The 13,387-nt window shown below is 33.0% G+C and overlaps 1 protein-coding gene across 3 annotated transcripts in view; it reads right to left on the bottom strand.

Moving 5' to 3' along the window:
* Window positions 1-13,387, bottom strand: part of LOC119631888 (frizzled) — a 193,749-nt gene that overhangs the window by 57,279 nt on the left and 123,083 nt on the right. The window contains exons 5-6 of one of the 3 annotated variants that reach the window (XM_038024446.1): window positions 5,208-5,748; window positions 3,242-3,309 (exon numbers count right to left, since the gene is read on the bottom strand). The exons of 1 other annotated variant lie outside the window; for it this stretch is intronic. In XM_038024446.1, coding sequence (XP_037880374.1) covers window positions 5,219-5,748 — 530 coding nt within the window. In that variant the 3' untranslated portion in view covers window positions 3,242-3,309; window positions 5,208-5,218. Of the gene's footprint in view, window positions 1-3,241; window positions 3,310-5,123; window positions 5,749-13,387 lie in introns of those variants that run through there. One more of the 3 variants, XM_038024445.1, reaches the window with a different exon arrangement.

The following is a 13,387-nucleotide window of genomic DNA, read 5'->3' as shown; positions in this document are numbered from 1 at the left end:
CATCAGTTTTGAATAAACACTCTGCTGAAAGAAAACAGCTTCTTTTGGCACTTAAACCGTAATCATCCCTAGTCTGGCGATCTAAGATTTTTGCTTATTTAATTGAGTCTGTCTAGTATCGTTAAATTCTGGAATATCGTAGATTTCGCTTGTCAGAATCAATATTTCTACGAAATAGATCAACTCGGCATTTGAATACACGTGTCTGTGTTGAAATGTTTTTGCGTCTTCCTGTATGTCGCACAAAAAATATGTAAATCTGTTGTTATATTACTCTACCCAAATATACTATATCACGTTAACTTATGTTATATTATACTTACCATAAGGAATATATTAAATTTATCAAGTGTTCACAGCAGAAATTAGAAAAATGCATCGAGTTTGTGTTTTTTGTTTTTTAAATCCTTTGTTTTTTTTGTAAAATATGTTATTAATGCGTTACACATGTTACGCATCGTAAATTAAATCTTTCGATCTATAGAAAGTTTGGCTACAGTAACAGTTACAGTTTGAGCTCACTCGATGATCGTTGAGTTTTACTGATTTTTGATTGAATTCTTGCGACGATGAACGTTTCAATAACGAACGGACAGACAGACAGATAATAAAGCTGAATCGTTTCACCATTTTTAGTTAATTAGAAATTTTGTTATATTGCGTGTAACGAACAAATGGATAAATCCAAAGTGCATCCATTGTCCGGTGATAAGTGCAAGAGGAACAAATAGTAGGTAGAAAAATAATATTCGCCTTTTAAGCGTAGTTTGTAAATATCAAGCATCTTAAACGATCAGTTCTCGTTAATGATGAATACCGAGACACTTTGCAATGCACACCTATAAGATTTGGTATTGTAGGTATTAGTGAAAACATCGAAAGCATCTCTTTATTCATTCAAACATTTCGTGTTATTTCATTTGTTGAAGGCGTGATTTCGAACTAGGTTTTGCAGTAAGTGCCTGATTGTTAAAGGAAAACAACACTGCATTCTACACGACATACTATTATAAGGAATAGAATAGCAGAGACAGCTACTCTGTTCATATATGTATACAGTCAAACCTGTTTTTGTGCGGTATTTTTTATGCGCTTTTTTTTGTGCGATTCTTTTTGTGCGAATCTTTTTTTTTTTTGTGCGGTATATGAATATCGACACATTGAATTTCGCCGAGAGGTTAGGGCAATCTGAACTGTGTTGGCATCACTTTTTTTGCTATTAGTGATCAATGATAGTGACATTATCAATAACTTAACAGATCATGAAGACGGACAAGAAGAACCGGAATCTATTACAGTGGATAAAATATATGCAGGGATCCAGCTTTGCAGCAAATTGGAAAAGCATTTTCTTAAAATAGATAACAATTGCCAAAGAAGTTTGAAATTCCAAAAACAGCTTCGATTGTGTATATCTGGCTATCGCGACGTTTACAAACAGCTGACCAAACGACCGTCGTCGCAAAAACTTATCACCGACTACATGTTAACAAAAAATAAATCAACTGTAGTATCTTCAAGTGACGAAAGGGATTACGAACCAGTTCATCGCAAAAATATGCGCGTTTTGAACTACGACGAGTAGTATTGAATTATGTACATTTTGAAAATTTCTCCTTGTTCAAAATTAGAAATTAAAATTTTTTTAAATGTTTCAATGTGTAATTTAATTATCTATTTTGTTTGGAAAGCACTTTCTTGCTATTTCGTGAAGCTTTGACATATTTTCTAAGTGAGACTTTTTTTATGCGGTCCCTCTCTACCGCATAAAAAAAATTTTCTTTAATATGCTGTGAAAAATTATTTCTTATAGCTATTTATGAAGTTTTTGAATATTTTTTTTTGTGCGGTTTTTTTTCTGCAGTCCCTATCTACCGCACAAAAATAGGTTTGCCTGTATATGTCATGCACAATGCATTAAAATAATCAATATTGAGGACAAGATTATTTTAAGAGATGACGCTCAGTTTTCGATGTCCATAAATATCACAGTCGCAGCAATCCCTGCAGCAATTATTGAAAATGGATTGAACCGAGAGGGAACGGTTTTTTTAACCTTCGTTTTTCTGCAAACGGGTACAAACGGGTTTGTTCTGTCATATTGCGTTGATATGCTGGCAACAAATGTTTGTATTATACATTGATGAGAGCGAGAAGAATGCTCAAGTATGCCCACTTCTAGAGTAGTAGTAGTGCAGTGTCGTCATGTCGCGACAAATATATTACCATCTTTTCCGATCCCTTTTGATATTTTTTACCCTTTATAAGATGACGTTATTAGCAGACAAGATTTGCCTGATTGTCTGGCTTGAGAGGTAAGACATTTGTCTTTGTTCCCGAAATTTTCTCATAATGAAAAATCACAGAGTGCACAACAATTTGTAAAGAGACTTTGAGTGCACTAAGTAAAACAAATTGTTTGCATACCCGGTTACCCGGTTATGGAATTCATTGCGGCAATATTTTTGATACGAATCTCTATTAGAAAAAATTCCGAGCATCCAAAAATAATGCATGCATTTGTACTAAGGCATGCACAACCTAAGTACGATGGGTATCAAATATTTGCTGATTGATCGTCGATCGTTGATCTAATCTCTAGGGAGTTTGGGGAGTTTCTGAGAAGAATTAAAGAAAAACAATTTTTATTTAATTTTCATATTTTTCTCAGTCTTTAACAATAATATGATTTATTTCTTATTTGTTTTCTTGGTTACTCTTTCTTTCTTACTTAATAATTAGTAATTTTTATGCTCAAACATGTCCTAAAAATAATTATTTATTTATTATTTTTATATTTTATTTTTTATTTTTACACAATTGTTGTTCTTTATATTTTAAAATAAAAATTTTAAGAAACTCGAATAACAATTTTGTTATATAAAAATGGCAGTTGATTGTTGTTTTTAAATTATTATTATTGGAGAGAGTATATAATTATTGGTTTTTTTTGTTAAGTTCTGACTTAAAAATTAATATAAATTTGAACAGATGACTACAACGTCATTAATAAACCAAGTTTGAGTTATGTATAATACATAAATATTTTCGTATAGTGTAATTAATTGCTTTGAAATGGAACAATAGATGAAAATCTATGTAGAGTCACTCTGCATATAAAATAAATTTCGTTAACAATATTTATTTAAGAAGATTTTTTTTTTTTTTTTTTTTTTTTAGCACATTTGGAGGACGTTTTCTTAGTGAATTATATATTATTTTCATACTTTGTTTGTTGTTGTTTTTTTTTTTACCTTTTTTTAGAGAACACCTGGAGCACAGCAAATAGTAGATGGTGAGATAAAATTACTAAAATTAAGGGTGTATATGAATGAAAATAAAAGAGTAAAAAATAAAATAAAGAAAATTTATAAAACTATCGTTGCAAGAGTTCAAGGAAAGTTCGTTTAAATTTTTATTTACTTCTAAGTAAAATTTATTTGTATTTTCATTTGTTCGCTTATAATTCTAAAACTATTTTCTTAAGAACCTCAGAGCCTATGGTGTCAGTTTTGGTATTTGCACGCTTTCAATGATAGGGGATTTAAAGAAATTAGAAAAGCTAATAGTAGAAGCACCTCACGATGCTTATGTTTAGAGGCGGGTAGAGGTGGATTGTAGCAAAATGGTTTAAAGTAAAGTAGTAAGAAACTTGGAGCCAAAAAAAAAAAAAAACCGAATTTATCAAAAATCAGATTTATTATCCTTGAATGGAAACTTTTTCTACCAGCTTCCCTATTACGGTTGTAAATGGGGATGGCTTACACAAAGCTGCTTCCTGCTGGCCTTTCTAATGGATTAGGCCATCACTAATGGAAATGAAAAGCGTTGCACTAATTTCATCTATCTATTTATGAAAGGCAGAGATTATAACTTGAAACTTGAAAGTCTCGCGATTAGCAAGCATTTTGTGTGGGATTTGAGACTTGACCTACAACAAATGCATTCACAATAAAAAGGAAGCACCTTATTGCCTTATTCAGACATGATCTCTGCTTCTTATTCCGTAAAATTGAGTTTAATTGCAAATTAGTTTAGAAAACAAATGCTGAACGTGTTTGGCGCACTATACTGTCTCTACCAATTCGATTCTAGTTTTATTGCATTTTATTTATCCTTTATTTATTAACAAATTTATAATATATAATAATTTGTTTGAAAGATAGGTTTGTCTACACTAGGACGGACGGCTTAGAATGGCGGTAAAATTTTTAACAGGCTCCGATTTGCTGATTTATACAATTACAACTAATAATTAAGCTTTTATTTTTATTTTTTTAGAGCAGGTATAAAGCTTGTTTTCATCTAAACAAAAAAAACACAAAAATATATATATATATATATATATATATATTTATATATATGTGTAAAAAAACATAAATAAAAATTAAATAAGAAATTAAACGAATATTAAACAAATAGGAAAGTTTCGTTCGCTTTAAAGCGAATTGCATATACCAACCACTTTCATAACTCTTTCGATAACGATGAGAGTGCGAGAGAGCATTTTCGAGGATAAACTTAGGAACGACCTTACTAAAAAATACTCAACATTTGCTGAGGATTGTGTTTTTGCCAGATTTTAGTTTAATTCTTTATTTTATGGTTAGAGCTGATATCAAACTTGATGGTTGGAGATCCAAGTCTTTATGCGTCAATTTCGGTAAACGAAAAACGATTGGTCAAATGCACGGACAAATGCACGGACAAGGGCATATAAGATGTCTTTGGTAATCCGTTTGGTATACAAACGGAATTATGGAATTATTAGATCTGCTCGATGGTCGGTATAATCAGAGAATATATATATATATATGTATAAATGTAATAAGCAAAAAATATGTTTTAAGACTAAAACGGCAGCACATTTAATTTTCACAAAGTACTCTGTCATATCTTAAATTATGCACTTAGCTTCTACAACTATCGATAAAATGTAACGTAGAAAACTCGTATAAATAAAAATGAAGTTCGAAACTTATTAAGCAAACATTTGGTTTCACTCGAAAGCTTTTTTCTAAGCAAAGTTTCCTTCCTCTTTAATCGAAATATGTTACAAAAGTTAAACAAAAAAAAAAAAACAAGATTGAGCATTCAATTGCCTGGTGGTCACATGTCTTATGTTTTTTTTTTTTTTTTTTTTAATTATTAATTATTTTACAAACATAAATTACAAAACTAACACTAGTTAGAGTTGAGAAACTTACTTATTTTAGATTTATACATAAGCCTGTCCTCTACTCCGGATGTCCTTCCCCTGCAGTCTCTCTACAAAATTACGCCAACTTACAACAGTTTTACTTGAGTACAGCCAAACGCTCGAAGTGACGCCCACCAGCATTGAACACAAATATTTAACCATATAAATTTGAAATATTGGCCTCGCTTCGGGACTATTCGCTTTCACTACCGGGCACGGTATAGAGAAAGGCTTGCAAATATCGCGATGCCACTGAATCATCCAATCGTCAAAATTGTAATACTCATAAAATAGACAGCCTAAATAACCCAGAGCTGGTAATATGAAAAGTCCCGAAAAGAAACCAATGCGCATCATTAAACGCTCCAGTTTATCCGTACGTTTACCGTCCGTCTTCATAACAGTTCGAATGCGAAATAATGATACAAAGCCAGCCAACAAAAAGAGAGCACCAATCGATAAGTAAATGCATAGAGGTATTATTAAGAAAACACCTAAGGAATGCGTATCCAGTTGACCGACAAAACACACACCGGACAAGATGTCACCTGCAAGAAAGGTATAGAAGAAAAAAAAATCCTTAAAAATATTTCAATTTTTTTTCTATTAAAATATGACTTGTTTAACTTAGATGTTAAGTTAAATATTAAATATAACTTGTGCCGATCTTATCATTAACGTAAACGCAAAGAACTTTTCAAAATCAAATATGTAATGTTTTGTCCTTGCGTGTAATAGAAGAGAGAAACATCCATGTCGGGAAGGGGGTCATTTATTGACTACATTTAAGCAGCTACGAGACAAGTTTCTTAACATCAATCATATTCTGTTACCCAATAATGTATAGTAAGAAGGTCTGCGACTTTACACTAGAGCTTTGTGTGGTAAAAATATTTCGTTGTATTGCAAAGAGATGTTAAACAGATAAATGACACTTTTGGATTTTTTTGAAAAGATTTTCACGATTGACACGATAAGCAAAAAAGATAGCGCTAACAGTATCTGTTGCTTGTGCTTAGATCAACCCATATGGGATAATCTTCTCATTCACTCAATGCCTTTTTTTTCCAAACAAGACAACAAACAGGCTTTTATACTCATCCTTACCAAATGCATTCGATTGTGATGCCCTTCAAGTCCTAGTAACGAATTTCATTGTTAATTACTACTTAAGCCTACTTTTGTTTCAATAGCTTGAGAATATTGACGCATTTCATCAACTCAACAACTCAAGGTGATGTTGCATGTAATACGACTATGCGCAGATTTCGACTTCTTTGTACTCAAGAACTTAAGACCAGCAACGTGGTTTGCTAATCTCCTTAACCAGCTTTAATAGATAACCGAAAAAACAATGCTAATTATTGCTTAAATCATTCTGCATAATTTATTGAAAATTTACAAATATTTATGGTAAAGAGAAATTCACAAACTGTAGCAAACAATGTACAATAAATTAATGATGATAATAAAAAGAAGAATCAGCAAAAAATTATTTTTATTTCTTTTTTCGCTGATTCGTGCACACTTTGTCAGACATAAGTGATTGACAAAGTGTGCACGAATAATTGCAGCTGTGGCTACTCTCAAAGTTAACGCAAGTGATGGCCTATTATGCTCGCTACAGGCGCAAGTTGAACTAAACCATTTTATGTAACATTTTCCCGTCAAGTAACAATCAAATCAAGGACTGTTGCTGCGAAATTTTACCCAACTAAAATCATTGTGCAGCGACTAATTTCCAGAACTTCCTTTCAGCTGGCGTCATTTCCTTCTATTTCCTCCTTCGTTTAGCGATTTTACATTGAAACTTTAATTAGAATAACTACATCTTTCGATACGTAATGGTTAGTATGGTTTAATATGATAAAAAGAAATAAACCGAAATCTCAGCTGCATTGCGGAGTGTGGATCAATTTTGTTTCAAGGTTAGTAAGTTAGTTCTATAGGGAGGCCGCTTGCGATGCTTTGGAAACCAACTCAACGCTAATTAGGTCACAAAATAATAGTCGCGTAAATTGCAAAATTTCATATAATTTTCATCATTGCAACAATGAAACAATCCAAATGTTGTGCGTTATGTGCTTGAGCATCACTGTTTGATGGGAAAAAATTTCATTTAATTTAAAGTCAGCATTGGCTTGAAAAGTGTTGTGACAATATTTCTTCGTCAAACGGAACAGTTCAACAGTTAATGATCTAACGATTTTAAACAAAGTCGCACAGACACAGACCGAAACAGTCATACAAAAAAGGATTGCGAAGTGTTTGTGAGATTGAAAGAAGCAGTTGACATCTAAAAGATCTCAAAAGTTGGTTTAATCATTCACGATTGTGCACGATTGCACGAAGTGACAATGAACCGAAGTTCGTTAGATCTGGCCACCAGCGAGTATTATTTGTTCACAATCTTTAAAAAGATTGTTCCAGGATATAAATTTCTAAAAACAAATCCAATAGATTATTGTGGCAAGTGTTTTTTAGGGCCTTGACGGACTTATTCAGGACATTCAGGAAAGATTGCAGAAGCGCTGCCATGATTTTATCACACAATAAAATTAAATTTTGCCAAGCGAGTGGTTTTTTTTTTTCTTTTGTTGCCTCATAGCTCCGGGAGCTATTGACTGAGATCTGTTATGTACCCATCTGACAACCCGTTGAATAATAGTATATCGGCATATTAAATTGAGGTTAAAAAATTTGGATCGGGTGGACAAATTTTTTCAATCTCCCCAGAAAGTACCATATAAAAGTAGTAATTTTAGAATAGATGGGTCCGGAAGACTTAGCCAAATGTGGGCTCACATGAACATTATGCGTTTACAAGGAAGAGAAATATAATTTTTGGTGTTTTATTATCATGGATGTAAGTGAAGAATTTCATTAGGTATTGCCATTTTGGGTATTCAACGACTATAATGCTATCACTTGTTTTAATTTAAAAAGCTTAACTAGTTTCGGGCCAATCATAAATTGTATAGCGATAGCTGCCTTCAAGTTAGATTTTCATTCACAGAAAGAAAAACTGTGGATAATAAATATTCAAATCTATTTGAATAAAGTTTTTAATAGAGACATTAAGCTTTCAAAGAATATATAAATAGTTTATGCAAAAAGGTTTCCGATAAAATGCGAATAATTAAAAAAACAAAAAATACGAAAGAAAAAGAGAATCGAAGAACAATAAAGTCAATCCGTTTATGAAAACAAAAGTAATTTGTCGAACGAAAACAAGAAAGACGAGTTTTATTCGATTTTAGTCTTGGACCACTTAATACCTCCACCATTAAGCTCTCTGTATGGTATTTAGTTACAAAATGGAGGCGAAATCGATTCAGTTTATATATACATATCTATCACATATATTGTATCTGCCGTTCATACCCTATATCGTGCATGATGCGTGATCGTATGTGATGCGTGATTCGGCAATTATTGATTATCAACAGAGAGGTGTACTTCACCTTTTCATCTTAGATGGATAATTTTTTTATCGGTTTTTATTGAAAAAAAGAAGCAAAATACTTTTAATAAAAGCGTTTGAGCTCATGAGCTCTATAAACTTATCCTGATAACGATAAGATAAGAGAAAATTTGAAACTTTGCTTTCCCGTCTCACCTAAATTTTGAGATCGCGCTCAGTCATTGCTACGAACGAACAGAAAAACATGCTTATATCAATCTGTCTAACCACGCTGACCAAGTGGACATCGAAAATGATAGAATGTCACAACATTTTCTTTAAAATAAATTATTAGCAAAATCTCAGGTACTTGAGGTGTTTCTGTTATCAATAACAGCACTTAGTCTCCGTTTCATTAGCAGGGATTTAATTGCTTGCTCTGTCACTCTGATTATTGATATGCGCCGAAGTTCTCTTAATGCTGCCTTTATATGTCGACGTCACTGTATATCAAATGTTTACACAACACATGGCATTGTTTTTAGGCGAAAAGTCTTTGCAATTTTATCGGCTTTAATTTTAAACAAAACGTTGGTACATCTTGCCATGTCTGATCATATCTTATGGATTCCTTCGATGCACATTTATACATTTCTAGTGACTATGAAAACAAAACGAAGCAATATTACAATAACGGTATAGTTATACTTGTCTATTCATTTATTTATGGTTCGAATATTTACGGAACAAAAATTGAGAGAAAATACCAAAGCAAAAAATAATAAAAAAAAAATATATATATACAATAAATAAGGCATTTAAAATTGCCTGAATGTAAACGCTTACATTCATACATACTATAGAACTACATAGCCACGTAAACAATATCAATAAGATTTCTCCGTAAGATTAAATCTAATCTATTGTGAATGTGTTTCAAGTTGAAAAATTTTAAAAATTTATAATAAAAATATAAACAGAGATAGACTAGGATTTTCACTGTGATAGATGTGTAAAAACGTAAATCGCCTTAAGGCACATACGGCTTAAAGGGTGTATAACGCATATAATCTAATAACCGCAGATCCTTTCATTATTTGCTTCATTTTGCCTAAAAATATTATTTGTTGTGAATACCGTTCATAACATGATAAATATTACCATCTGTTAATATTATATTAGAATTCTTTTACTATTTATTTCTCAAGCTACTTCGTAAACAAATATTCTCAGAAATGTATTGTTATTCACGTATACATGAAAAGAGAATTAAACAAAGCATGCCTTAGAGGTTCCGTAGGAGGTTCATGAAGGAATTTTATAATCACTTTATAGAAAAAATCGAGAAAAAGATGGGTCTACAAAAAAAAAAAGTTGAGAGCGTCTCGCTTTTGCAAGTCGCATCGTATATACATTCCAGATTTGTATATCTGCCTGGGCATTCACAACAGTGTGCGCAACAAGTACGCGTACTCAATTACGACTCATTATTATCGATGCATATATTTTGTTTTAAATCATTGATAAATTACAAGTGAGTGGCCGAGTATGTAAAAGATTTCAAGTAACAACTCGACAACAGTCGCAAAAATCAAGATCACATCTCAAGTGTGATAGAGTTTTCAATAAAGACGATAGCTTATAACCGATACCGGATAGCCGATGGTCTTAGATGCTAGTGCCTTTTAAGACTTTAATCTTAGCATTTATTGCTCTGGTTAAATTAATTATCTTAATAATACAGAAGGAAAAAAAATTATTTAAATGGAGCCAAAACGGATGTGCCAGGAATATACTCAAAGCAGACTGATTTTGGAAATTATATAGCCATAATTCTCAAACAAAATACATAAAAAAAAGGGACTTGTTTACTTCCTCTTTGTCTCTCTTCATTTCTGTAACGACTTACAGACAGTCATTACAATTCTTAGCTTAGCACTGTGCTTATGAGATATTTCGAAAAACTTTCAAGTTATTGGCCTCACCAGGTTACCAGATTGCCCAAATCTCCCCCCAAGCAATTTAAATTATCATAGAGCACGCATCTTGGTACGTCTAAGTTAGATTCTTCTTAGATCTCAGCCGAAATATTTGAGCATTAAAATATCGTTTTTGATCATTGAAGCCTTTAATTGTTTGGGATGAAGTTACGCCTCGGCGGGAGCAACTTTCACACCATTATGCGAAAAATTAAAGCTTGCTGTGAGAGGAGCAAAACTATGTAAATTATTTTCTTCTCAAATTAACGGATTTTGTAGCATCCATTAAGTCAGCGTTCTTTCCTATGCACTTTTCAGCCAATGGGCGAAATGCTGTTTCTATGCCTATTTAGTTGCGATAAACATTTTTTTTTTTGATTTGTAGAAAAGTTTTGGAGAAATTCTGTTTGATTGACAGGGCGCTCTTATCGATCCCTTATTATTACAAAAGCTTTAACTTTAACTATCCAACGGAAAGTGAAGGTTGAAATAATCCTAACACGTAATTATGCTAAGAAAGTATTATAGCATATTGAGAAAATAATATTAGAGCGCGATAGCTAAATTTTAATTGCAAAGAGAAGAATGCCAACGCATTTTATGTATTACATACGCAGTCTTCTTCGCAACACCTTTGCTATATATCGATGGCAATGTCATCGGTTATATCGATGGCAAATCGATGCATATTTTATCATGGAAAATAATTACAGCCTTTTAACAAATACTAACTCTGCTTGCGTCAAAAAAAACAAAAACAAAAATGAAAAAAACAAGTAAGAAAGTCATATTCGAATGCGGCGGAATCTCGCATACCCACCGCTATGCTTATTTAGAGAAAATTAGTCGCGGTGCCTATCGCGCATATTCATTTTAGAATTAAGCAATTTTTAGGCCGATAATATATATCTTCATTGGCGAATATTTAAAGGTTATGTCTTGTTTGCGTTATAATAAATGCGCATAAAATCTCGAAAGAGTGGAAACGCTAAAAGTTAATCACTTCTAACTTTGTGTGAGCATTGTCGATTTTTTCCGCTTTTGCACGTAAAGTAAATGTGAAAAATTTCAGCCTTCGAACATTTTGATAATTTCTGAGCAAGGAGCAAAATATTTTTTTGTTATGAAAAGCGGAGTTGTGTTCAGTTTACGCTTCACTACGGGGTTCTACTATGACCCATGTGGCCTATTTTCAATACCAACCTGCGTGCAAAAACTTCTAATGTTTCTACCGAGTCTCAAGTCGACATCGTCATTGTTACGAGTGCCAACAACAAGCATCACACAGACGGACGGACGCACAGACATGGTTTAATCATTTCAGAATTTTGCACTGATCAAGAACATGTGTACTTTAAAGCGTCTCTGCAGATTCCTTTTGACATGCATTATGAAAAAAAAAAAAAAACAAAATATGGTGCGAAGGGACCCTTCGGCTAAAAAAAACCGTATGAAAATTTACCGGGAAAAATCCCCGCTCTTCACAAAATTGAGAGTCTGCGGTTTAGAAACGCTGCTACGTTCTATAAAACTTACGACAACTATCAGGACAAGCGTAGATAGAGCAAAACACTATCGAATGTCGCAGATTCGGGACTAACGTAAATGCTTGAGTTCCCGGGCAGAATATTACATCGGACATGTCACCTTAACCGTTATACTTGACCATTTAAGTTTTCGTTAAATGATATTCAAAGGAACGGATGCCCTAATGCAAATGCCACCCTTGGCTGCCTAAATTTGCTTAACAGGACATAGAATCGAGCGTCTCAACCTAGACTCCATGCTTGACTTTTTTTGTGCGTGTGTGCGTGTGTGCGTGCGCTTTGATAAGACATAGTATGGGATCTCTCAGGTTTAGGCGCCGTTTTTCAGTTCCATGGCTCTTACGGCAAGATGCTTTAAGTTAAGTTCGACAACGAACCCAGCGGATCTTAATATTTAATCAGAATGAACAGCCGGCAGATTGTAAATAAGGAAGATCCTGAACGTACGTATAGTAAATCCGGAGAAAAGTCCATAACGCGGAAAACCGTCAAACGGATTTCGAAAGATACGCAACGGAGCAAAAGATCTGTAAAAATTAAATGCAAGAAGGAGACCGATTCTAAGATGATGCGTTGATTTCTTTCTTAGATCCGAGAGAATCTTAAGAAAACTGCTGATTACACCATATCCAATAATACAATAAAAAATCAAACACAAAAGAGTGAAGATGTAAACTGTTTTCGTATAAACTTCTTAAGTATAAAATACTTAAAGCGAAGCGACTTTCTCTCACGGCTCTAAAGAGATTGTTGTTGTAAAACATAAATTATAAAATTTTACAAAACATATTATATGTAGTATTGTATATAGCGTATATGTCGTCCTTTCAATTACTTTTCATGGCCGCGTAAGTTGAAACACATGTAAACAGAGTTAACCGTATAAAGTATGGTATGAAATTTTTGAGTTAAAACAAACTATGTATGGAAAATATTACCGACGAACCAAGCGAAGAATTTCCTTCTTTTAAGTGTGCATTTATTCCCCTTGCAGATTTTTCTAATAGTATAAAAGCAAAACAAAGGACTACAAAGGGGAAATATATGTAATATGGACTTTGAAAAAGAACTGAGTTGTGTATGTATGTATGTATGTATGTATGTATGTATGTAAAATAATTTTTGTTGAATTTCATTCAAAAAACAAATGTTCTTTCTTTGAAGTTATTTTTGAAAGTCTCGACTTCTGTCGTAAGTGCAGTCATCCTCTCCGCCTCCTCTCGCAATGCAATCGAAACCGGAAGGCTCGATGTCTCAA

This window comes from Glossina fuscipes, unplaced genomic scaffold, assembly GCF_014805625.2.
Source record: "Glossina fuscipes isolate IAEA_lab_2018 unplaced genomic scaffold, Yale_Gfus_2 1, whole genome shotgun sequence".
NCBI classification, from domain to species: domain Eukaryota; kingdom Metazoa; phylum Arthropoda; class Insecta; order Diptera; family Glossinidae; genus Glossina; species Glossina fuscipes.
The sequence above is the reverse complement of the archived record's forward strand: the minus strand, read 5'-3'. Positions and strand labels throughout refer to the sequence as shown.